Source organism: Anomaloglossus baeobatrachus, chromosome 4 (assembly GCF_048569485.1).
Source record: "Anomaloglossus baeobatrachus isolate aAnoBae1 chromosome 4, aAnoBae1.hap1, whole genome shotgun sequence".
Taxonomy (NCBI): Eukaryota; Metazoa; Chordata; class Amphibia; order Anura; family Aromobatidae; genus Anomaloglossus; species Anomaloglossus baeobatrachus.
This window is the reverse complement of record NC_134356.1, coordinates 365,164,548-365,190,463: the sequence shown is the minus strand read 5'-3', so window position 1 is coordinate 365,190,463 and position 25,916 is coordinate 365,164,548. Positions and strand designations below refer to the sequence as shown.

The window sequence follows — 25,916 nt, the reverse complement described above, 5'->3', positions numbered from 1 at the left end:
GGAGCCACCTACCTCTGTATTATCTGCCTGACCTACGGGTTGCCAGCAGCTCCTTTACCATCTTGGAGCACGGTGGACCCTGACTGGCGATTGGAATATACACCACCTTTATCTTAATCCGCCAGTCCCCCGATAACACATGCATTCGTAAATTAAATGAGATCTTCTCACTACAGTAATGCTGAACATGTCGACGCTAACTGCAGTTTAGGCACACTGTGGGGCTCAGAAGGGAGGGGGCATTTGGATTTGGGAGTACAGATTTTGCTAGATTTCTTTTGGAGGGTGAGTGGGAGAGATATGTCTCTTTGCAGAGCTTTTCTGCAATCAGTAACTTGAAAACCCCCTGTATGTCCTTTACAGTTGACAGACCTGAATGGGGCTTGTTCGTTGGTTCAGATGAAGCTTTTATTGGTAGCATTTTGGATCACTTTTAAGGCTCCATGTCCATTTGCGAGAATGCACTGCAAAATAGGATGTACCGAATATATTTAGTTTTTTTTATATTTTGCTATCTTTGCACACTAAAAAATAATTATCAATTTTTTTTGCTAGCTCAACTCTATGGTCATGATAGGGTTAGAGAGTGAAGCCTTTCCTTATGTTAACAAATTAGATGCTGCTGGCATCTAGGGGGATAAACGGCCATGATTGTGCTAAACTTGATCATGGCTGATGTATTTTAATGTCGTATAACATAACTCTCCATCAAATTCCACCGCAAACAAAAGCATCTCAAAGACTGTCTGACAGGTAAAGACGGCCTTTATCTACCCCCATTTCTTTCTTTGAGATAGCTGTATTGTCATTGTAAATAAGCACCTGTACCATGTTCCCCCCACCCCACCTCATTATAGATTGTAAGCTCTCACAAGCAGGGTAGTATTTGTTGCTTTAATTATTGTATTTTCTATAACTATTGATTGTATATGAACCTCTGTATTGTAAAGCGCTGCAGAAAATGTCGGCGCTATAGAAATAAAGATTATTATTTTTTATTATTATTATTAATATTATTAATGTATACTTTACACAGGATACATTTTTGCCTGTTGAGGGGCACTTTTTACTTGACTTTATTCACTTGACTGACATCCTAAGTAATCAGAACCTCCAACTCCCGTCTCCAAGATTTCTTGTGAGCTGCGCCAATTCTCTTGGACGTACGTACGTCCAAGAGCAATTTGACTAATTCCCAACATCCACAATTTTAAGCGAGCCCTAAAAACAAATATTTTTTTTTGACTAGCCTATCCCCTCACCTCACTCATCTAACTATTTCCATTTTGCCCTTCACAAAATTTTCTTCCAATTTTGGTCCACACTGTATCATCTGGTTGCATACTTTCCTTGTATTTTTTTTTTACACTATGTATCTGTACTTGTATGAATTCTGGCTGTTGAACTTCCTCTGTAAGCTTGCGAGCTGGGCACTTACTCGTTCCTCTTGGTATCTATTGAATTCTGTTATTCTGTATATTGTCTGTACATGTCCCCTCTGAATTGTAAAGTGCTGCAGAATATTTTGGCGCTATAGAAACAAAAAATATTATTATTATTATTATTATTATTATAATCCTAAACACCACAAAAAAGTGGCGCTGAAGATTAAGGCCTCTGATGACCACCATATATAGATGTATCACCGATCTTTAAAGGGTTAAACTGGACTAAAATGTAATCTTTATTATACAGATAAACAGACCAACAATATAAGTGCAAAGATTGCTATAAGGGAAGAAATGTAAGATCCTGCATATATCACAATGATTACATAAATTACTGTCATCGCTTATGCTGAAAGGTACCCTAAGCGGGACATTGATTAAATCCAGAAGGATTTATTCAGGTGCTGGGGATTTCAGTATATGCATGTGAGTATTCCTCCACTGGTACCCTCCATAATAACCTTTGTACCTCATTACTAAAAGCAGCACTGACACTAACTGAAACAAAGAAATTAAAACAATATTGCCTCCCCCCCTCAAAAAAAAAAAAAAAGAGTAAAGTGCTATGTCCATATCATTGTGTCACTATATTATCCCACCAGTATTAACAGTGTCACTGTATTCACTAAGCGTATTTCTCTAGCCCTGTAGTGGGATAACACAAGTAGACATTGAAGTGTAAGTAAAGCATGCGGTGCTGTTTACATTCACTTATGGATAATGAACTCCAGCATGAATAATGCTAAGATCTATTATGTCATTATACTCCCACTATTCAAATCTCAATTTTCAGTACACCTTCAGTGTGGAATTCAATCACAATAAGTGATGGGGCGTCAACCCTTTTATATAAAAATAGTACAGCACCATGATCATATACTATTGTAATTTCTAATATATTCATCAGAATCTCTGCCTGGAATAACTCAATCAGTTAGCTTCAATTCCTAGTATATGCGCACTATATATAGCATTGTATTACTTTTGTGCATCTCTATCTACTATATTGACAAAATTATTAGTACACACTTCTAAATCATTGAATTCAGTTTAAAGGGAATCTGTCACCACATGTGGCGTGTCTAACCTATTAATATGGTCCTACAGGTTATAGAATGCTGAAAAATGTCATACCTGTCTGCCTCATATCAGATGCCTTCTTGTGGATAAATCATCCTTTATCACATTATGTAAATGAGCTCTTTCAGACTATGGGGCAGATGCTGCCTGGAAAATAACTCCGCCTATAAAGATTATAAATAAAAGGGAAGTTTCCAGTGTGATTGCAGCTCTCTGCTCTCACTGAAGAGCTGTGTGTGATTATAACTGAAACTTCTGCAGGTGCCTCTCAGCTTCAGCTTCCATCTCACAGACAGATACTGTGACAATACTGTAATGTTTACTTTGAGAACCTCTGATGCAAGCTGGGATATTCAAAGAAGTAGTATTCAGGGGGCAGAGACTGCGGCCACTGCCACAGCCTCTGTCCCTACCTTTCAGTGGCTGGTCTAGTCCCTGCTTTACTGAACATCTGTCAATTCCGACCTATATGCTCAATAGAGCTCCCTTGTCACTGTGCGATATTACATTCAATGCACAGTAACAGTACAGTCCATCGCCAGCTCTAATAAAAAGGGACGACCTGCCAACAAAGTGAACTGTCCATGCTCAATGTAAGGAAAGAACCCGGCGAGCAGGAAATGCAGAGACCACCGAACATCACCGATAACGCTTTGTTGCAAGGTGGGGACACAGTCTGTGGCAGTGATCCTAGCCTCTGCCACTGATGATGTCTCATTTGGGTATCTCAGCATGCACTGTATGTTCTCAAAGTTATCAAACAGGAAGGAGGAAAAAAAAACCAATAGCGTAGTGAGGGAACGATACGAACTTTTGAATTAAGGTATTTTAGAAACAAGGTGACTCATTAACCCCTTCACCCCAAGCCTGTTTTCACCATCCTGACCAGGCCATTTTTTGCAATTCTGACTGGTGTCACTCTCAAAGCTTATTACTTTGGAACACTTCAATGGATCCCAGTGATTCTGAGACTTTTTTTTTTTTTGTGACATATTACACTTCATGACAGTAGTAGATTTAAGACAATATTTTTTGCGTTTATTTGTGAAAAAAATCAGAAATTTGGAATAAATTTTGAAAATTTCGCAATTCTCATTTTTATGCCATTAAATCCAATGGGTTCCATGGGGTAATAGATCGATAAAATCATCCTGCACACCGCTATATATTTTTTATGGAAAATTACTAAATAAATGTTGGATTTTATTTACAACTTGAGGACTGCGCGCTGGACTTCTCTTTTTTTAATTAATCCAACAGTTATGTCACAAATAAGTTGCTAGATAAGACTTCCTACATGTGTACTTTACATCAGCAGAATTTTTGAAACATAATTTTTTGTTAGCAGGGTTCAAAGTTCATCAACAATCTTTCATTTTTCCAACAAAATTTACAAAACCATTTTTTTAGGGTTCCACGTCACATTTGAAGTGACTTTGAGAGTCCTAGATGACAGAAAATACCCAAAAGTGACACCATTCTAAAAATTGCACCCTTCAAAGTACTCAAAACCACATCCAAGAAATGTATGTATTCTTTAGGGTCTTCACAGGAACCAAAGCAATGTGGAAAAAAAAATTAAAATTTTACTTTTTCAAACAAAAATGTTATTTGATCCATAAAATTTTGCACTTTAATAAGGATAAGAGAAAATGTAACGTACAATTTGTTATGCAATTTCTCCTGAGTAAAGGTGGCTTTACACGCTACGAGATCGCTAAAGTGATCTCGTTGGGGTCACGGAATTTGTGACGCACATCCGGCCGCTTTAGCGATGTCGTTGTGTGTGACACCTATGAGCGATTTTGAATAGTCGCAAAAATGTTCAAAATCGCTCATCGGTGTCATGCCCCCCTTTCCCAATTATCGTTGCTGCTGCAGTAACGATCATGTTTGTCGTTCCTGCGGCAGCACACATCGCTATGTGTGACGCTGCTGGAACGACAAACATCTCCTTACCTGCGTCCACCGGAAAAGGAGGAAGGAAGGAGGTGGGCGGCATGTTCCGGCGCTCATCTCTGTCCCTCCTTTTCTATTGGGCAGTGGTTCAGTGACGCTGCTGTGACGTCGCTGTGACGTCGCTGTGACGCTGAACGAACCGCCCCCTTAGAAAGGCGACGTCGCAGAGCAGGTATGTGCGTGTGACGCTGCCATTTGATTTTTGGAGCATAGATTTTCCTAGAATAGTTTGCATACTAAATTTGCAGGGCCCCTAAGTGCCAGAACAGAAGAAATCCCCCTCAAGTGACCAAATTTTGGAAATTGCACCCCTCTGGGAATTCATCTATGGGTGTAGTGACAATTTAGTCTCTGAAAAATACTAATGGTGCCAAGTGAATGGTGTCAGTTAATGTTGCAGAATTAAAAATTGCAATTAAGTCCTAGTTGGGCCCAGTACATTGTAGTGCCCGGACATTGTGCTCAATTCGTGCTTCTGGAAACCTGCACCCTGTACATTTAAGAGGGTTCTCCTCACTACAATGCTAAATACCGTGTTTTTCCAAAAATAAGACCTTCCGCAAAAATAAGCCCTAGCAGGGATTTTCAGCATTTTATGAGAAAGGCTTAAATATAAGCCCTCCTCCGAAAATAAGCCCTAGTCGAGGATTAATAATGAAGTGTCCGTGCAGCTAAAAAAGATAGAGATACTGCAGGACACTTCATTATAGACTGCGGCACCCGGCAATTACACTCACCCGACACTGAGCAGCAGGACCTGTAGCTATCGCACACCCTCACACATCAGATCTCACACACACACAATCAGATCTTGCACACACAGTCAGATCGCACACACAGTCAGATCGCACACCTAATCAGATCGCACACACAAACATTGGATCACACGCAAACATCAAATCGCACACATAATCAGATCGCACACACAAACATTGGATCAGACGCAAACATCAAATCACACACATAATCAGATCGCACACACAAACATTGGATCACACGCAAACATCAAATCACACACACAAACATCGGATCGCACACACACTCACCTTATCCAGCCACACCGATCTCTTCTCGCCGGCAGAATCCTGAGAGGCTGTGCAGTGGGGTGCACAACAAACAGGACCTGCGGCCGGACACGTGACTTGCTCTCATTCCCTGCGGCCGTAAGTGCTGGATGTGATGTGTGTGTGTGTGTGTGTGTGTGTGTTCTGCTGTGTATGTCTGCAATCGGCTGTGTGTGTGTCTGCAATCGGCTGTGTTTTTCTGCGATTGGCTGTGTGTGCCTGTGATCGGATGTGTGTATCTGTGATCGGCTGTGTGCCTGCGATCGGATGTGTGTATCTGTGATCAGCTGTGTGTGCCTGTGATCGGATGTGTGTATCTGTGATCGGCTGTGTGTGCCTGCGATCGGATGTGTGTATCTGTGATCGGCTGTGTGTGCCTGCGATCTGCAGTGTGTGATCTGCTGTGTATATCTGCGATCTGCTGTGTGTGTGATCTGCTGTGTGTGTGTGATCTGCTGTGTGTGATCTGCTGTGTGTGTGCCTGTGATCGGATGTGTGTATCTGTGATCAGCTGTGTGTGCCTGTGATCGGATGTGTGTATCTGTGATCGGCTGTGTGTGCCTGCGATCGGATGTGTGTATCTGTGATCGGCTGTGTGTGCCTGCGATCTGCAGTGTGTGATCTGCTGTGTATATCTGCGATCTGCTGTGTGTGTGTGATCTGCTGTGTGTGTGTGATCTGCTGTGTGTGTGTGATCTGCTGTGTGTGATCTGCTGTGTGTGTGCCTGTGATCGGATGTGTGTATCTGTGATCGGCTGTGAATGCTTGCGATCTGCTGTGTGTGATCTGCTGTGTATATCTGCGATCTGCTGTGTGTGTGATCTGCTGTGTGTGTGTGTGTGTGTGTGTGTGTGTGTGTGTGTGATCTGTTGTGTGTGTGATCTGCTGTGTGTGTCAGCTAGCAGCAGGGTAGGACGGTGTGCAGCACCGACCGGAGATCACAGGAGGACCTGGGAACCACGCAGACGTCCAGGTCTAGTGAGTATAAGTCTCCTGGAAAGTGGGGGGGTCTGCTTTTTTGGGGGGTAAACTTACCCCCAACCGTGTTTCTCCAAGAATAAGACCTCCTCCAAAAATAAGCCCTAGTGCTTTTTTGGGGGGCAAAAAAAATATAAGACAGTGTCTTATTTTTGGAAAAACACGGTATGTGGATCCTAACTGTGGTTTAGGCACATTATGGGGCTCAGAAGAGAAGGGGGCATTTGGATTTGGGAGCAAAGTTTTTGCTGGATTTCTTTTTTGAGGGAGGGAGCTATAGCGTTTTTTACAGAGCCTTTGTGCTACCAGTAATGTGGAAACCTCCTATATTTCTGTTAACAGACGGCAGACCTGAGTGGGGACTTGTGTTTTTGTGGGTTGAGTTGAAAGCTATTTGGTGGCGATTTTGGTACAGAAGATTTTGGATTAGTTCACATTTCTCTTATGGTCTATGCTGAACACATACTGTATTTTTCCTTTTAGAAGATGCACTGGATTATAAGACACACCCCAAATTTAGAGATAAAAAGGTAAAAATTATAAAAATGGGGTCAGTCTTATACTCCGGTGTCGTCTAACTGGAGGGGGGCAGCAGTGGTGGTGAAGCGGGGTCACAGGAGGCAGAGGTTGTGCTGGCAGCCGCGGCGGGTCCGTGGTGGCAGCGGCGGTCAGTGGCGTCAGCTGCGGCGGGTCCGTGGTGGCAGCGGCAGTCAGTGGCGGCAGCCGTGGCGAGTCCATGGCGGGTCAGTGGTGTCAGCAGCGGTGGGTCAGTAGTGGCAGCAGCGGGTGAGCGGTGGAGCAGGCTGGTGCGGTGAGTGTCCCAGTCTGTCCACGGTCCCGGTTCAAATGATGGAGCTCTCATCGAAGCTCAATCTGCGCACACACTGACCCCCGGCGCCACTATTTGAAGCTGGGACCACGGACACACTGGGACACCTGCCGTACAGCCAGCCACCCGCACGCACAGAGTGGCAGCCAGCAGGCCACACCCGCACAGAGAGGCAGCTGGCACAGAGACAGAGAGGCAGCCGGCACCGACAGGCACCCAGCTGCCCGCACGCAGCCACAGGCACACGGCCATCCAAACGCACCCGGGCACCGCACAGACAGCCCCCCCCCCCCGCCCCCCTGTCAGCTATATTCGGATTTTAAGACGCACCCCTCATTTTCCTCCCAAATTTTTAGGAGGAATAGTGCGTCTTAAAAGGGTTTCCATCTACATTTTCGAAATACATGATTCAGGTGAAACCTGCGACGAATCCATTCACTAATAAGACATCAGAGTTACGGCCTCTGTTCAGCGTTGTTTGTCTTTTCAAAAATTAACAAAACTGTTGATGACCGCACTTTTGTGCACACGTAAAAATAGTGACACCACCGCACCACAGGTCAGAAGGGAGTTCAAAGTGATTTCCTCTGCTTCATTACAGTGAATTTTCCATTGAGAATTTTGTCTGAATCACATTTGACAGAGAGTTAGGGTATGTGCCCATGATCCGCACACCCAGCAGAGACACAAGTGTTCTCTGCAGGAGACCGCAGCTGCCTTTGCCCAGGATCAGGGATGCTGTGGACTTTCACTCTGTTTTCCCAGCTGAGGACACTCGCGTCTTAGCAAGCATAAATTGACATGCTGCAGCTAGGGAAGCTGCGCCACCATATTTCATGATCACGCGGTAGACTGCAGATGTAGCAGAGCTGGAATCGTTCTGGGACTTCATGTGGATTACAACAGACCTGCAGGGGTGTTTGGGGGGTTAATAAAGTGGTGAAAAAGAGTGTTGTTTTTTATTTTTTCGGTGTTTGTGTTTAATTTTACGTACAGATTAGTAATGAGGGTTCTCAGACACCTCCCATTACTATTCTAGGGCTTAGTGGAAGCTGTGAACTGCAATTATCCATTTATTATCTTGATTGCCACCGCACCAGGGCAAATCGGGAAGAGCCGGGTAAAGTGCTCGGATTGTCGCATCTAATGGATGCAACAACCCTGGGCTGTTGCAGGCTGCTACTTTTAGGGTGGGGGCTCAAATAAGCATGGGTCTCCCAGCCTGATAATACCAGCCCCAAGCTGACAGGCTTTATCTTGGCTGGGTATCAAAATTGGGGGGACCGCACACTGTTTTTTTAAAATTTATTTACATAAGTTTTTAAAAAAAAACCGCATGTGGTTCCTCTTTTGATACACAGCGAAGATAAGCGCATGGCTGGGGGCTGCAGCCATAGACATTATCTGTGCTGGAAAACAAAGGAGAGTGAACTCTCAATTCCAGCTCAGCGGTTAGATGGAAGTCCAGTCAGATGGTGCATGGAAAAAATCTTGTCCATGACACTAGGTAAAACGAAAAAGTCCAGCATGACATCCAAAATATAAATCTTGTTCTTCTTTATTAATACATGGTAAAAAGGTTAAAAACCTGGACGAGGGATGCGTTTCGGAATAGCATATTCCGAAACGCCTCACTCGTCCAGGTTTTGAACCTTTTTAACATGTATTAATAAAGAAGAACAAGTTTTATATTTTGGATGTCGTGCTGGACTTTTTCATTTTTCCTTTATCTGTGCTGGGTATCATAACATGGGGGGGACCATACGCCATTTTTTTTATTTATTGCTATACCACGATTAGACACACAGACAGAGTTTGTGATTAGAAGCCATCAGAGACACTGCCATTCAGGGTAACCAATCACAGATGCCGGTGGACGGGGAAAGTAGTGAATATGTATAAAGCTAATGAGCAGCTCCGGAAGGTGAAGGAGGTTCCAGGACTACAGCCGTGTCGGAGACTCGGTAAATAATGCGCTAACTCCAATCTCCCTATCCTTTCTACCACTATTTTTAAGTGACGGATTCTGGTCCCCATATTATATGGGGACAAGCGTTCACCCAGATACCGTGGATCAATTCCGGGCCGGAACCGGGTTTTTTACTAACCTGTTAGACCCACCAATCCAGAATATCTGCGAGTCTGCCCATCACTAGGGTAAAAAACCAAGACAAAAACACTGAAATTATTGACATGTTAATTCTTTTAATAAAGCAGCAAAAACTAAGGAAGTTGACAAAGCCGTCAGGTGTTTTGTGTGTGTGCATGAAATTTCTCTAATCTCATAGGCTTTGCTAGGACTGTGAAGGCAGCATTTCATTAGCATGGATTTGCATAAAACCAAATCAAAAAGCATGCTAAAAACCGCTGTAAAAACGCACTGTGTAAACAGAGCCTAAGGCTGTGTGCACATGGTGCTTTTTTGCTGTATTTTGCCAGCGAAGTCTATGAAAATTTTGACGTGCTGTGCGCACGTTCAGGATGTTTTCCTTATAGATTTTGTTGCAGAAAAAAATCTGCAGCATGTCAATTCTTTTGCCTTTTAACCATTAAAACCAATGAAAAAAAAGCATTAAAAAAGGTGTAAACCTTGGAGTTTAGAGCAGTGTGTCCATATAAGCTGAGAAGTTACAAATAGCCTGGGCAATCTGCTGTTGTTTGTAAATATTTAACTATAAATGTAAAAATTGTGAAGTGCATTAGCATTAAGCCCCCTGTGGTCTGATACCTCTAACTAAAATCCTGAGTGATCAATTGCTTTCAGAATTCACCTAATTAGTAAATTGAGTCAGCCTCTATGTAATTTATTCTCAATATAACTACAGGTGTTCTGTGAAGGCCTATGAGTTTTTCGGGAACATTAGGGAACAAACCGCATCATGGAAACCGAGGAACACACTAAATGGGTCAGGGATAAAGCTGTGGAAAAAAAGTAAAGCAGGCTTAGGTTATAAAAAAAAAAACCAGTAAGTTCTGAGCATCTCACAGAGATGGGAAATGGGAGGAATATGGCACAACTTCAAACCTACCAAGACATGTCGGTTCACCTAAACTGACATTCCAAGCAAAGAGAGCAGTAATTAGAGGAGCCAGGAGGCCTATGGTCCATCTAGAGGAGCTGCAGTGATTCACAGCTGTTGTGCTGTGGATAGGTTCTCCCACCTATTAGTTGTATACTGCATAAATATGGCCTTTATGGAATAGTATGCAAGAAGAAAGCCATTTTTGAAAGCAAGCCACAAGATGTTCCATTTGCAGTTTGCAATAAGCCAAAAAAAAAAAACAACAAAAAAACCCTGAAATCTTTATGGGTAAAAAAAAAAATAAAAGATCTAAAATCATGCAGTTTTTTAAATATGTACGCCCTAAAATTATTTTTATAATGATGTATTTTTTTAATTTATGACAGCATGCAGTGTTTTTGGTTAGGAGTCTGTCAGCATGGCACATGTAGAATTGTCAATCTTTGCTCAATCTTCCCTGCAGTAGCTCAAAATCTGCCACACTGGAAGGACGTCTCCTGTATACATAAACTGCAATTAAGATAGTAGCAATGATGCACAATATCTCCACCTCATCTATTCTTTACCGCAGTGATGGGGAATCTCTAACCCCCTGGGACTTTGTCTTTGGCCCCGGGCACATTCCCAGGGACAGCAATGACCAGGCCATCAGCCGCATTTGGTTGGCTCTGTAAACCCCACTTGTATTGTGAGCACGCGCACGCAATGTTCACCACGCTATGCTGTGTGAGCATGAATTGAAGGATTGCGTCCCCCAGTTCCACAGATGAAGAGAACAATGGCATCCCCATTGTCCCCAGTGCTGTATATCTCCCCAGTGATGTATGTGCCCCTACTCTCCCCAGTGGTGTATATGACCCCAGCCCTCCCAGTGATGTATGTGCCCCCAGTCCTCCCAGTGCTGTGATGACCCCAGCCCTCCCCCGTGCTGTATAACATCCCAGCCCTCCCCACTGTTTTATATGACCCCAGCCTTCCCCAGACCTGTATATGATCCCAGCCCTGCCCAGTGCTATATATGCCCCCAGAACTCCTCAGTTCTGTATATGACCCCAGCCTCCACAGTGATGTATATGCCTTGCCCTCCCCAGTAATGTATATGCTTTTAGCCCTACCCAGTGCTCTATATGCCCCCAGCCTTCCCAGTGATGTATATTCCTCAGGCCTCCCCTTGATGTATATGCCCCCAACCCTCCCCAATGATGTACAGTTGAAATTAGAAGTTTGTATAATTGTTTGTACAGATGAACGAGGCACCTTCAAGTATCTGGAAATTACACCCAAGGATGAACCAGACTTGTGCAAGTCCACAATTCTCTTCTTGAGATCTAGACTAATTTCTTTTGACTTCCACATGATGCTACACAAAGAAGCAGTGTTTCAGGTGTGCATTTAAATACTGTATATCCACAGATGTGTGTCTAATTAACTCAGAGGTTGCCAATAAACCTATAAGAAGCTTCCAAATACATGGCATCGTCATATGGGCTATCCCACATTGTTTAAAGCCATAGTACACTTAGTGTATGTAAACTTTTGACTTTGCAGAAAGTAAAAAAAAAATGCCTTAAAACATTCTCTTTCTCATTATTCTGGCAATTGACAAATATAAATAATTTTGATAATCCTAACTGACCAAAAATTGGAAAGGTTTATTCTGATTTCATGTCAGAGTGATAAAAACATGCTTTCTAGATAGTGTATGTAAACTCCCCAGTTATGTATATGCCCTCAGCCCTCTCCAGTGTTGTATATGCCTTTCACCTTCCCAGTGGTGTATATGCCTCAGCATCTCCTGTGATGTATATACACCAGCCTTTGCCTGTGATGTATATGCCCTAGCCCCCTCCTGTGATGTATATGCCCCATCATCTCTTGTGATATACAGTATATATGCTCCAGTGTCTTCTGTGAGGTACATATGCCCCAGCATCTCCTGTGATGTATATGCTCCAGCCCCAGCATCTCCTGTGATGTGTATACAGCAGTCCCAACGTCTCCTATGTGATGTATAGACAGCAGTCTCAGTGTCTCCTACATGATGTATATCCTTTACAAAACTTATCATCACAAAGAGTTGGCTGCACTCCAAACTGATACAACTCATTTTATAGGTTTGTGAGAAGCAACAGCATCAATACCACCTAAAATCACAACCTCCCTAGCCATCAAATTAGGGGTCAATTAATTATTTGTTTGACCAAATATAGCAGGGTAATTTTCAAGTTGATAATTTTGTACAGTCCCTCAAATGATAGAAATATCCAAATGGCCCTTATCAGAAAAAGGTTCCCAACGCCTGCCTTACAGGAATGCCATATATGTATTACAGGTCCCATATTCTAACAATACATAGGAGAAAAATGAGAGGAGAGCACAATGAGGAGCACCAGCAAGGTTTAGAAACTATAAAATCTTATACACTGATTACCTTAAAGGGTTGTGCGCCCCTGCACAACCCCAGTGTAAGGCTAAGATTGTACCCGTGGAGGGATTCCTGCCGTCCTCTCTCTAATGCCGTGGCTTGAGTGTGCTCGATCCGGACATCACGTGATCACACAATGCTTCATCACCACAGGTCCTGTGGTCTCTCTGATGTTGTACCCGGTGTCCAGCAACTCTAATCCTATTTGGCTTTACGATCTCCTTTCCTCAAAGCAGCTCCTGTCGAACTTCCCACAAAGGGGAATATATCCAAGGAAACAGAAAAGAGAAGAGCCGGTCTAGTGATGCACTAGAAAGGAAAAAGGGACCAAAGGTTGTTTTTTTTTTTTTTTAATTAACCAAACCTTTTATTAATGGTCCCTTATAAGAAACAACACGTTTTGACAACCAGTATATTATCTTCCTCAGGTGAGGGCAGAGATTGCAACACAGTGCACCTTTTGTACTTACCCATAACTAGTGGCACACTGGAAAGTCAAACTACTGCTTGTACAGGGCAAGCAGTGGAAGCCCACAATGCATAATGGCTGCTATGTGCAGTGAGAATGTTGAAAACAGTGTATGCAATATCCCACTCCACAGACTAAGGCTAGGAATTTGGTTTTCTTGAACCCACTTCAAAAAGGTGCCTTTTTGTTGTAGAACTTTGGTCAAAAACTCAGCTTTGCAGTGCAAAACCCAAATGGCAAAAACAATTGACATGTCAGTTGTTTTTGCCATTTGGGTTTTGCACTGCAAAGCTGAGTTTTTGACCAAAGTTCTGCAACAAAAAGGCACCTTTTTGAACTGCAAAGTGGGTTAAAGAAAACCAAATTCCCATAGACTTTGCTTGAAAAGCAGAACACATCCATTTTGGCATTAAACGCTGCAGTTGAAAACGCAGCAAAAAAGCAGGTAAAAAGCAAAGTTGGGCCCTAGCCTTAGGAAGATATCTGTGAATCCACCTTGTCCGTACTTGGACAAACACAGGAAGAATTAATTCGGCATGTCGCTGATAGCAACAAAGTATAGACTGACAGACAGCATAGGGTGTATTGGGGCTTAAACGCTGGAATAATTTTTATTTTGAATAATTCTTTATATTTACCAATATTCATTATTTTAGCAATGACGGACACAGGAATAAATGCATGTAATGCTTTCCCGAGCAAATCTCAATAAAAGTTCTTTTCTTTTTGATTTTTGGGTAAAAAAAGAAATCCTATATAGATTAAAATGGACATACTTACCGTATTTTTCGGACTATAAGATGCACTTTTTCCCCCAAATGTTGGGGGAAAATGGGGGGTGCGTCTTATAGTCTGAATGTAGGGCATAGCTGTGGGAAATGAGGATGCTGCGGTGGCGCGGGTCATCGGGGGCACGAGCAGGCTATAGCAGCGCCTGCCGTGACCACCTGGGCCCGCTCATTTAATATGCCCATCATGGGGGGCGTGGCCTGGCAAGGGAGGAGAGAGGACGCTGATCTCCCTTGCTCCCGTGCTCGGACAGGCCCTGGACCCCGTTTAGGAGACGCATACCCGGCTCTACATCAGCCAATGCCGGCTAAGAGAAGGAGTAATAGCGGCAGGCCCAAAATAGAACACCGGACACCGGCCCCTGCGCGCATTACAAGATTCTTAAGGAGCTCCACCGGACCAGGCCGAGTGTCTTCCTCACCTAAAATGGCGGCCGCAGCACTCCGGGAGACATCCACGCCACCCAGCAACATGGAGGAAAGCGGCACTACCACACAACCCCAGCCGCCCAGGGCCCTCCAGAAGGCGGCGGTGATGGGAAAGCAGAGCAGCGGCGGTGATGGGCCCGGACGCGGCGAGGAGGCGCAGCACAGGGGAACCCCCTCCACTCACATAATGGCGGCGGCTGCAGCGCTGGGGACTCACCGCCCGAGGGACAGAGAGGAATCGGAGCAGCGTGCAGAGCAGGATGCTGAAGGCCAGGATGGGGGTAAGGCTCTGGGGAAGTCCCTGATGATGATGCGGCCAGCCCTTCAGATCCACACGGGGAATCAGCAGCAGGACTTTAATAACATCGCCCATGGGGTGCCCTCTGCGCAGGAGACACTAGAGAATTACAGGGAGGCATTGCTCAGCACAGAGCAGTTAAGGGTCGGGAACCTTAGTGACGATCCATTTGTTACTGCTGTACACAGTTCATTGGAGGCCCCTGTAATCTCAGCTCCTTATAGTGCCCAGCCTAAACAGATGGAAAGGGGACCCCCTGTAAATGCCTTGGACACACTGGGAGATTCCTGTATAAGCGAAACCCCTTCATCCCCTGAAAGAAGAAAGATACCAGTCGCATTCAGGTCTCCTCCACACAGTCCGGGAGATGGAGACACTGGAGAGAGAGGATCAGAGATATGTGTCTGGGATGATCTTAAAGCCCGTATCAGAGCGATTCCAACTAGAGAAGAAATGGAGGATTACATCACCAGAATGGAGGCTTCCTACAAAGCAGAGTCCAAGTCCATGAGAGGAGAAATGCAGCAGTTAAATGTACGCATGACAACCTCTGAGACATGTTCGGCCTCTATGTCTGCACAGCTTTCCCAACAGACACAGGCTCTAGCGGCACAAGCTATCCAAATAGAGAACTTGACGAATCTGTTAGACGATTTAGAGAACAGGGGCAGACGTAATAACATCAGAATACGGGGTATCCCGGAGTCCGTAGCCCCCCAGGACTTGGATGCATCCTTGGGACGTCTGTTCAACTCCATTCTGGACCTACCAAGGGATTCCCACTTAGAACTGGACAGAGCACATAGATCTCTAGGCCCCAAACCAATGGACAATGCTAATCCTCGGGATGTAATCTGTAGAGTACATAAGTATAAATAAAAAGAAGAAACCCTGGCCAAAGCTAGGCAAAGGGGCTCTGTCATGTTTAAGAATACACCGATCCAATTACTCCCGGATTTGTCTAGGCACACTCTACAGAAGCGTAGGGCCCTGAGACCTCTACTGGACATCCTACGACAGAGAAATATTCTGTACTCTTGGGGTTTCCCCTTTAAATTACAGGTCCGACATGCTGGAGGTTTTCATGTGCTCCATTCTCTGCAGGATATTCCATCCTTTTGTGCAGCCCTTGGATTACCGGTAGTCCATATCCCAGATAAGGAGTGGCCACGAGTACACAGTTTTCCCGGAGAGTCGATCACCAACCCTCTCCCACGACGAGAGAACACTCGCAGGAAAAATCGGGGCCCACAGCGAAAGAAAGGGGTGGAAATGACATCGGCTGACCGTGAGGGGGAGTGAGATCAGCCCACCCTTTCCAGTTTTGGACATGATATTGAATCCAGATCTTGCAGGCCAGTTTAGAGTTGATTCAGAGTTTATATTGGCCAAGTTCTGACCTGAGCCATCAATCTCAGGAACATAATAGCTATTTTGATGTCTTACTAGTCAAGTTCTAACAGTTATTTGAATTTCAATGATAAGTGGGGTGAAAGTATGTCGTCGTCGAATATTGTTGTTCTAGTTTAAAATACTTCATTTTAAGGGGTCTGGGGCCGGTCCGGGAGGGACGGGCCTCTTTTGAAAGTCTACTCCCCACCGGGGTTCTACACGCTGCGGGCAGGTGTAGGTTATACTGACCCCACGATCGCGGTCTGATACTATTGTTGAGGACCTATCTTTCTCTTTTTTTCTTTTTCCTCCCCTTTCCCTTTTTTTTCTTATTCCCTTCTTTTTATTCCATTTTTCTTCATCCTTTTCTTATTCCTTCTTTCTTCCCCTCTCTGCTCCCATTTATACCTAGTTCTATTGCTAACTCTCCTTAGTAGTTGTACTACCTACTCTTCCCTTTCTCCTTCTGCACATCACCTCCCTCCCTCCCCTTCACCCCTTCCCCCCCCCTTTTTTTTTTTTTCTTCTTCTCCCCCCCTCTCCCTTGCCCTCTCCTGATAATATAATTCCCTGTTCCTTGGGGGACCTGTAGACAGGGAGATGGAGGCTCTTAAATTATGTTCACTCAATGTAAGGGGATTCAATATCCCACAGAAGCGCTCACAGGTCCTTTACTCCATGCACAAACAGAGGACACAAATCCTCCTGTTGCAGGAGACGCATTTCAAAACCGGCAATATACCAGCATTTAAAGATAGATTCTACCCCGTTTGGTTCCACAGCACTAACCCAGAGGCTAAGTCTAAGGGAGTCTCTGTAGCAATACATAAACAGCTTGCGCATACGGTCATTGATACACGTATAGATAGCCAAGGTAGATACGTGTTCCTCAAATTGAGGGTTTTCAATATGGTGTTTAGCATTGCAAATTGGTATCTTCCAAACAATAACCAGGTTTCTATGTGCAGATCTCTCCTGAAGACACTGGCGGACTTCGCAGAGGGGACGCTGCTTATTGGCGGGGACTTTAATTTTACCCTAAATCCAGCAGTAGATTCCTCCTCTGGAAGGGGCCCAGGTCGGCATCGCGAGATGAGCTCTTTGAGGCGGGACCTTCATGCCCTCCAACTGATAGACATTTGGCGCATTCTGAACCCACAGGGTAAGGACTATACTTACTTCTCCCCTCTACATAACACATACACTAGAATTGATCTCTTTTTGGTGGGACAGCGAGCCCTTTCTTGGCAACCGATAGCTAAAATTGGAGATATATTTTGGTCCGACCATGCCCCAATTTATTTATCCCTACAGATCCCCCCCGTCACCCAGCGCCCATGGACATGGAGGCTAAATAGCAATCTTCTCAAAGATAACATATGCCAGAGAGAACTGCAGGACACAATAGAGTCTTTCGTCCAGGTACATAAAGGAGATTCAACATCTCCTCCGGTCCAGTGGGAAACATTGAAGTGCGTCCTGAGGGGGGTGCTGATTAAGCACGGCTCCAGACTTAAAAAAGAAAGGACAGAGGAGGTGAACGGATTATTGCAGCAGATTCACCGATTGGAGCTTCGGCATAAGCAGACGCTCGCCCCAACGGACATGGCGAACCTTATTCAAAAGCGAGCCGCACTTAAAAACCTTCTGGACCGGAGGTATATGTATCAGAGAGAACGTATGAAGAGATTCTTTTATGAAGCGGCAGATAAGTGCGGACGTCCTCTGGCACGTCTGCTACATCCCAGGGCTGCTGTCTCATACATTCCACATATTAAGACGCAGGGGGACAGGAACACTCACGATCCAGGGGAGATCCTTGAAGTCTTCAAATCATACTATGACAAATTATATAACATTAAGGGTCAGTTCGCGGACCTCGCCCCTACGGAGCTAGAGGAAAAAATGAGAAAATACGTAAAAGACACTGCCCTCCCCCCTCTGGATGTGTTGCTTTCTGGGGCTTTGGAGGAGGACATTTCAGAAACAGAGATCGGTGCCGCTATTCGACACACCCCCTCTGGTAAATGCCCGGGACCGGATGGATTCACTCCGGCTTTTTATAAGCTGTTCGGAGCGCAGTTGGCCCCAATTATGGCCAGAACATTTAACTCTTTGGATGGAGAGGTTGGATTCGTTCCCCAGACCCTCGAGGCACACATTAGTGTAATCCCCAAGCCCGGGAAGGACCTAGCACATGCTGCAAATTATCGACCCATATCTCTGCTGAATATCGACATCAAACTCTTCTCTAAGATTTTGGTGGACAGATTAGCGCCCTTGTTACCCCCGAGTATACATACAGATCAGGTGGGCTTTGTCAAAGGCCGTGAAGCCAGGGATAATACCATCAAGACTGGACTTCTGGTAGCGAAGGCCAAGCTTGAATCAATCCCCATGGGCTTATTATCCATCGATGCAGAAAAGGCCTTTGACCGGGTCCACTGGGGATTTATGAGAGCAGCTCTAGTTCAATTGGGATTGGGACCCAAGTTCCTACAAAGAATCTTTGCGCTATACTCTGGGCCGACTGCCCGGGTCCGGATCAATGGTATGTTGTCCTCCTCCTTTGCCATACAGAATGGGACCAGACAGGGGTGCCCATTGTCCCCTCTGCTATATGTAATTGTTATGGAACATTTAGCGAATGCCATTAGGAAAAACGATGATATCCAGGGGATTAGATGTGGTTCAGCTCATCATAAAGCAGCGTTGTACGCAGATGATTTACTATTATATGTCAGCCAACCTCACACTTCCCTACCATCATTGATGAAGGAACTTGAACGATTTGGCCACTTAAGTAATTTTAGGGTCAATTTTTCTAAGTCGGAGGCCTTGAATATTTCGCTGCCCCAATCAGAGGTTAGTCGGCTTGCCTCCAATTTCCCGTTCAAGTGGAAACCTGAGGCAGTGAAGTATTTGGGGGTGTACATCCCGGCAGATTTATCTAAATTATATACGCTTAACTATCAAACCCTGCTAAACCGAACAATTAAAAATCTCACATCTTACAATGGATTGAGACTATCGTGGTTCGGTAGGATGAACGTAGTTAAGATGGATATTTTACCCCGTTTTTTATACATTTTCCAAACTGTCCCTATAATACCCCCAAGTGGGTTTTTCCAGAGCCTACGTTGAGCTTTGGTGCTCTTTGTGTGGGGGGGGGAGGAGGCCCCGGATTGGGTTACGCTATTTGACTCGCCTGAAGGAAGAGGGGGGAGCTGGACTCCCTGACTTTAAAACATATTTCCAAGCCTCAGCTCTGGTCCGAGTGCTGGATTGGACCTTTCAGAACAAAAATAAACAATGGGTACAGATAGAACAGACAGATATTCCAGTCCCTCTGGGACATCTCCCCTGGATACCATTACCAGTCATTTCCATGATGGGCCCGACACCGAAATACACAAGGGACACCCTCAAAGTTTGGCACACAGTATCAAGCAAATTCGCTCCACTAAACACTTTGGGCCCCCTATCTCCCCTCTTTTCTTGCCCTTCTTTTCATCCTGGTTATCGGAAGAGCGCTTTTCTAGGTTGGAGGGCAGTGGAGGACACCCGCATCGGAGACATTCTCGTGGATGGTAAGCTGCCTGACTTTCAGGATATTAGATTGCGGCCATTGGGGAGAGGAGTGCAGTGGTTTGAGTACATACAGCTGCAGTCGTTTATCGCTACACGGGAGGCAGAGGGCCTGATCCGCAGAACTCTTACTCCACTGGAGGAATTGTTCGGAAGGGGGGACTCCCCGGATCATGCAATCTCCCTCATATATAGGGTCCTCATCAGGCATGGGGGAGCTGACAAGATAAACTACCAGCTGGCTTGGGAACGGGATCTGGGGGAGACCATCTCACAGGAGGAGTGGGCGAAAGGTTTCTTATTCAGCCACAAGATGTCAATTGCATGCTCTGCACAGGAGAAAAATTATAAAATATTAACAAGGTGGTATCAATACCCGTCAAAGCTTCACGCGATCTTCCCACAGGTCTCCCAAGTATGTTGGAGATGTAACAAGGAGAAGGGCACCATGATTCATATCTGGTGGGAGTGCCAGTTGATAGAACCCTTTTGGACAAAGGTATTTGACAATTACCGATTCATAACTGGGAGACAGGTGGTGAGCTCTCCTAAAGTTGCCCTACTTTCCATTCTGCCACAGTCAATCTCATACCACAAGAAAGACATCCTAAGATTCTGCATAACGGCCGCCCACTCGGTAATTCCAAGACATTGGAAAACGACCAAAATTCCTCCAATCACAGAATGGTATTCGGAAATGACCGATATCTACAGAATGGAGGAAATGTCGGCTGATCTCTCTGGATATGGAGATACGTTCTATACAACCTGGAGTGAGTGGATAAGTTTCCATGACTCCACGGATTTCCATAAGCTATTTTAGGGGACCGTGAAATGGTGCGACAAGGACACTTGCTTGCGCGGAGAGATATGGAAGGAGGAAAAAGGGCTTCGGTTTGACCCTTGGTCACGGGTCCCCCGGGTGACTTTGATCCCTCCCCCCCCACCAGCCCCCCGCCACCCCCCTGCTTTCTCTTTTTTCCTACTTGTATCTTCCATGCTGCTCTTTACTCATTCCTATCTATAGTCTTGCTGGAGTCTTTAATCTCTCTGGAAGTGACGAACAATATAATATGTCTTAAGATATTCTGCCCTAGGGACCCGGGAAGTCCAAATGTAGTTGTTTTTGGCTACTTTCATAGTATTGCGTGAACTCAGCTACAGAAGGTCACGGGGATACGTGGGTAAAGTTCGGAATGGACGGAGGGATTTGTGTCTTAGGACACAAAGGGACATAACCAAACAGTTCGTTACATTCTAGTGTTGGAAATTTGTATATGTTTTCAATATACGTTCATGATGATTATTGTAATGATGAAAAAATACTTAATAAAAAAGATTGAACATAATATGTTCATCATCCCACCCATCATCTCTGAGCGCTGAAACCAGCGCTGACAGGTGGGCGGGATGATGCGCGGGGGATGCGGGCATAGTAAACAGCCGGTCCACATGATCACCCCTGGCAACTACAGCCTGGAGTGATCATGTGCGGCTGTATTCACTGCTCCCCACGCATCATAATCAGTGCAGGGTGCAGTGAATCAGTATACTCACTGGCCACAATCCCTGCAGCATCGCCCCGTCCTCCTGTCTGTGCCAGCCGTGGCTGTGTGTGGAGACTAGCGATGCGCACAGCGATGACGTCATCGCTGTGCTCACTTGTCCACACACAGCTGTGGCCAGAACAGACAGGAGGATATCGCGATGCTGCAGGGATCGTGGCCGGCTCCACTCAGCGGCGCTGCTGCTGACACAGACGGGAGGACAATCGATGCTGCAGGGAGTGAGGAAAGGTGAGTATAAACGTTTATTTTTTTGTGTGACACAGGAGGCGGCCATATAGCAGGATGGGGGTATATAGCAGGATGGAGGTATATAGCAGGATGGGGTATATAACAGGATGCGGCCATACACCAGGATGGGGTATATTGTGAGCAGGATGAGGGCATATAGCAGGATGGGGTATATAGCAGGATGCAGCCATATGCCAGGATGGGGGTATATAGCAGGATGCGGCCATACACCAGGATGGGGGTATATAGCAGGATGCGGCCATATGCCAGGATGGGGGCATATAGCAGGATGAGGCCATATGCCAGGATGGGGGTATATAGCAGGATGAGGCCATATACCAGGATGGGGGTATATAGCAGGATGCGGCCATATGCCAGGAAGGGGAATATAGCAGGATGGGAGCACATACCAGGATTGCAGTATATAGCAGGATGGGGGCTATACCAGGATGAGGGACATATGTATACAAGCATGGGGATCAAATATAAGGTAGGAGGATCATTACCAGGATGGGGTACCTTAGTAGAGAATTTGGGGAAATTACCCCCATAACAGTGTCAGCAGCAGATCCTCGCCCCATAACAGTGTGTCATGACAACATTTTTTGCTTAAAATTTTATTTTCCCATTTTCCTTCTCTAAATCCAGGGTGCGCCTTATGGTCCAGTGCGTCTTATAGTCCGAAAAATACGGTATGTTACTTAAATACATACACCTGATGTAGCAGGGAGAAACTCACATTTGGAGCTCAGTGTATTCTTAAATTTAGCTTTTTTGTAAGTCTTTCTCAAAAACTTCATTATGCTAAAATGTATTCTTCCTTGCTGTTATTTAGTGTTACTTGTTAGAGTGATAAAGTAGCACTTTTCTCCCCAGTGTATATGTACAGTAAGTGTTAGCCACCTGTTTCATCTTCAGGACTGAGCTCCATATCGGATCCTAAAACTATTGATATATTTTTCCAAGGTGTTTTAAGGCCCATTTGGACACACCTCTTTGTCTGAATATTGAGGCTGTATATTAAATCTTCAGTTTACCTACATCTGAGCTCTTCTTCTGACCTGTTTTCCTCTTCATCTACACTCATGGGTCTGTGGATTCCGGTATCCTGCCTCGTTTGGCTGCCATCAAGCATAGATTGTTGTCCGTGTCCTACTATTTCACGTGCTTTCCAGCCTGTGTGCTGATGCCCTGGGGGGGTCCTGTGACCACCCTGACATGCAGCTTCATGAATATACCTCACAAGGCTATGCTAACTTACCCTCTTAAATAACCTACACGTTTTCAGCATTGCAGATATTTTGTACATACTTATAGTGTTGTTGCTGCTCCCTTCATGTAATCATTCAATTAAGCATTAACGTTTTCATGGGGAACAGTACACCTTATTCGTTCTATTGCATAGGTTTTATTAACTGTATATTAAGTGTTTTCCCAGTTATCTCTCGGATGGACAAATTGATTTGGGATTAAGCCTCTTCAAAGTGTATGTGAACGTAAAATGTAAACAATTTCAAAAGTACAATTACATCATCTGAAGTATTTGCTTTTTATTTAATACAGATTAGCCTTTAACAGCCTGCTTTAAATATAATCTAGCAACTAAAACAAAAACAAAATTCAATGAGTTCCATGTTATATAACTCTGTAACCTATCAATTAAATATTTCAGAAATTAAATAGATAAAACATTGGATATTAACAACATAAGTTCCTAACAAATGACATTTTATTATAATTTATATTCCTCAAGGTAACGTGACAATGTAATAATCACAAACTGTTCTAAAAGTCAATAAGATAATATATAAAAGCATTACATTCTGTATGTTATTTAATATTCAGCTGTAACTAAAAACAGGTATAGATAGCAATGTAGTTAATTACCTTTTCTCCACTAACCATATAATAAAAATATTTCACACTAAAGTCAGCACTGCCTCCTATTGGTTTAACTTGTTATCTTTAAATTGTGGACTGCTCTGCCTCCTAGTGGCCTCATCAATTGCAGCATTGTTTGGTAAATCCACTGGTTCATTACAATTGCTCTAAAAGTATCCTATAAACTTTTGTTGCTAATCAAAGATGCACTAATCTGCCATGTCACATTTTCCGTTTTTATTTAGGTTGCTGACATTTGGAGGTAAATCAGCTTGCATCTCAAATAAGCGGAGATTAGTTAAGTGTGATGTACTAGACTGCAACGGCAATTTTACTTTTTCTTGTGACAATGTAATATTATTTTTGCAGCTTGTAAATTTATCATACAGACTGTGTTGAAATCCAGGCTCTCTTTGTGGTCTGGTTTGCTTCTTATTTGATTCGCTCAGAAAATTTCTACTTTCACCATCTGAAGTTGTATCAACCATCTCTTCATGTTTTAGCTCCTGCAGACAATTTATTACATTTATTACTTGTAGCAGGGACATTTAAAGGGAATTTGTCAAGTTGAAAATGAAATTTGATCTGCAGGCATGATATTATAGAGCAGGAAGAGATACCGTATACAGTACATTTTTTGTGGGAAAAGTTTCAGACGATTATAGGTTATAGTTCCATATGGGGACAATTATAAACAGTAAAAAATTTAAAAAACAAACATGAAATCCCCGTCCCCTAAAAAAACATAAGTTCAAACCAACCCACTTTTTGCCTTATTAAAAATAAAATGATTACAAAATGTAAAAAGAATACACATGGTATCGCCACGTTCAGAAAAGACCTAACTATCCAAATCTAAAATTAGTTAACATTATTGGTAAACACAAAAAATTTGAGAACGCTAAAATTTAAGGATTTTTTTGGTTGCTGCAATATCACAAAAAATGCTTTAACAATGTCACGGGAAAGGAATGGAGGTAACCGGGCAATAAGGGTTCCTAGATTGCCCTCATCCTGGGAGGCCCTAGCTATCCCTGATCCCAAAACTACCTCTGAAGCTGAAAATGTCTGGGACGCCACACTGGCCTTGTTGCTAGCCAGCTCTGATCTAGTATCCCCTCATGATCACCTAAGGGGATGACCTGGATTAGAGCGGTAACCCCACAGAAAATAGGCAAACCGGGGGGGAATCAAAACTCAGTCACGCTGCACCCAAACACAGAGGTATAAGACAACAAATGGTGAAGGGGAAAACTAAAGTAGGGAAGAAAATACAAGACAAGGGGTAACTCCACAAAGTGGCTTAGTAAAGAGGGGGCAAGGGGGCGGTCCGCCCCTGATGGCATGTGTCAGGGCGGCGGCATTGTGGGAGTAAAAAATGAAAAATAGAAAGCTTATAGAAAAGGGCCATCCGCAGCTGCATTCCTGAACATCTTTAACCCCTTAACGACCCATGACGTACTGGGTACGTCATAGTGACATGGTAAATAACGACCCATGAAGTACCCAGTACGTCATGACGAAATTTAGACCCCAGTGGCTGCGATCGGTGTGCAAAAACCTTAGATTCGGGGAGGAGGGGACCTCTGCCTGACCTCAGGAGGGGTGGTGTCTCCCCCCCAGACCTACGGAGGCTGTGATTGGCTGACGAACGCCGCTCAGTCAATCACAGCCACTGTGATGTTTCAGCCTTTTAAAATGGCTAAAACATTAAAATCCAGCCATGATCAGTGCAGCTATAGCACTAATCATTTGCTGGAGCTGGGTGAACTTTGTTTCACCTGCCCCCAGCTCTGACTGAAGAGATCGGCCATGTCACAGATCTCTCCAATCACCTTGGATCTGGGGCCGGTGACCTGTAGGTGACCCCTCCCCTCAGCTTCACTCCATCCGTGAAAGCTGAGGAGAGTGATCCCTGCAAGTGCCATTTGGTAAGTGCCCCCGATCCACTGCTGCGCCCAATCAGCCCCCACAGCAGCAGCGGAAGCAGCAGCAGTAGTCACCGCCCCCGATCCACCACCGCTACTATCTCCGATCTGCCACTGCCCTCCTCCATCCGCCACCGCTCTCCCCATCAGCCGCTGCCTGCCTTCATCCGCCACCGCTCTCCCCATCAGCCGCTGCCCCCCTTCATCAGCCACCGATCTCCCCATCAGCCGCTGCCCCCTTCATCCGCCACTGATCTCCCCATCAGCCGCTGCCCCCTCCCTGATCTGCTGCCCACTCTCTCCCACCTCTTACCCTCCTGCATCTGCTGCCCCCTCCACCACCTCTCACCCTCCTGTATTTGCTGCCCCCTCCACCACCTCTCACCCTCCTGTATCTGCTGCCCCCTCCACCACCTCTCACCCTCCTGCATCTGCTGCCCCCTCCACCACCTCTCACCCTCCTGTATCTGCTGCCCCCTCCACCACCTCTCACCCTCCTGTATCTGCTGCCCCCTCCACCACCTCTCACCCTCCTGTATCT

At 44.8% G+C, this 25,916-nt stretch overlaps 1 protein-coding gene across 1 annotated transcript in view; it reads right to left on the bottom strand.

Annotated features, from left to right (window-relative positions):
• Positions 1–23,318: 23,318 nt before the first annotated feature.
• Positions 23,319–25,916, bottom strand: part of REDIC1 (regulator of DNA class I crossover intermediates 1) — a 139,807-nt gene continuing 137,209 nt past the window's right edge. The window contains exon 6 of the mRNA XM_075342558.1: positions 23,319–23,953. Within this exon, the coding sequence (XP_075198673.1) occupies positions 23,657–23,953 (297 nt within the window). The 3' untranslated portion in view covers positions 23,319–23,656. The remainder of the gene's footprint in view (positions 23,954–25,916) is intronic.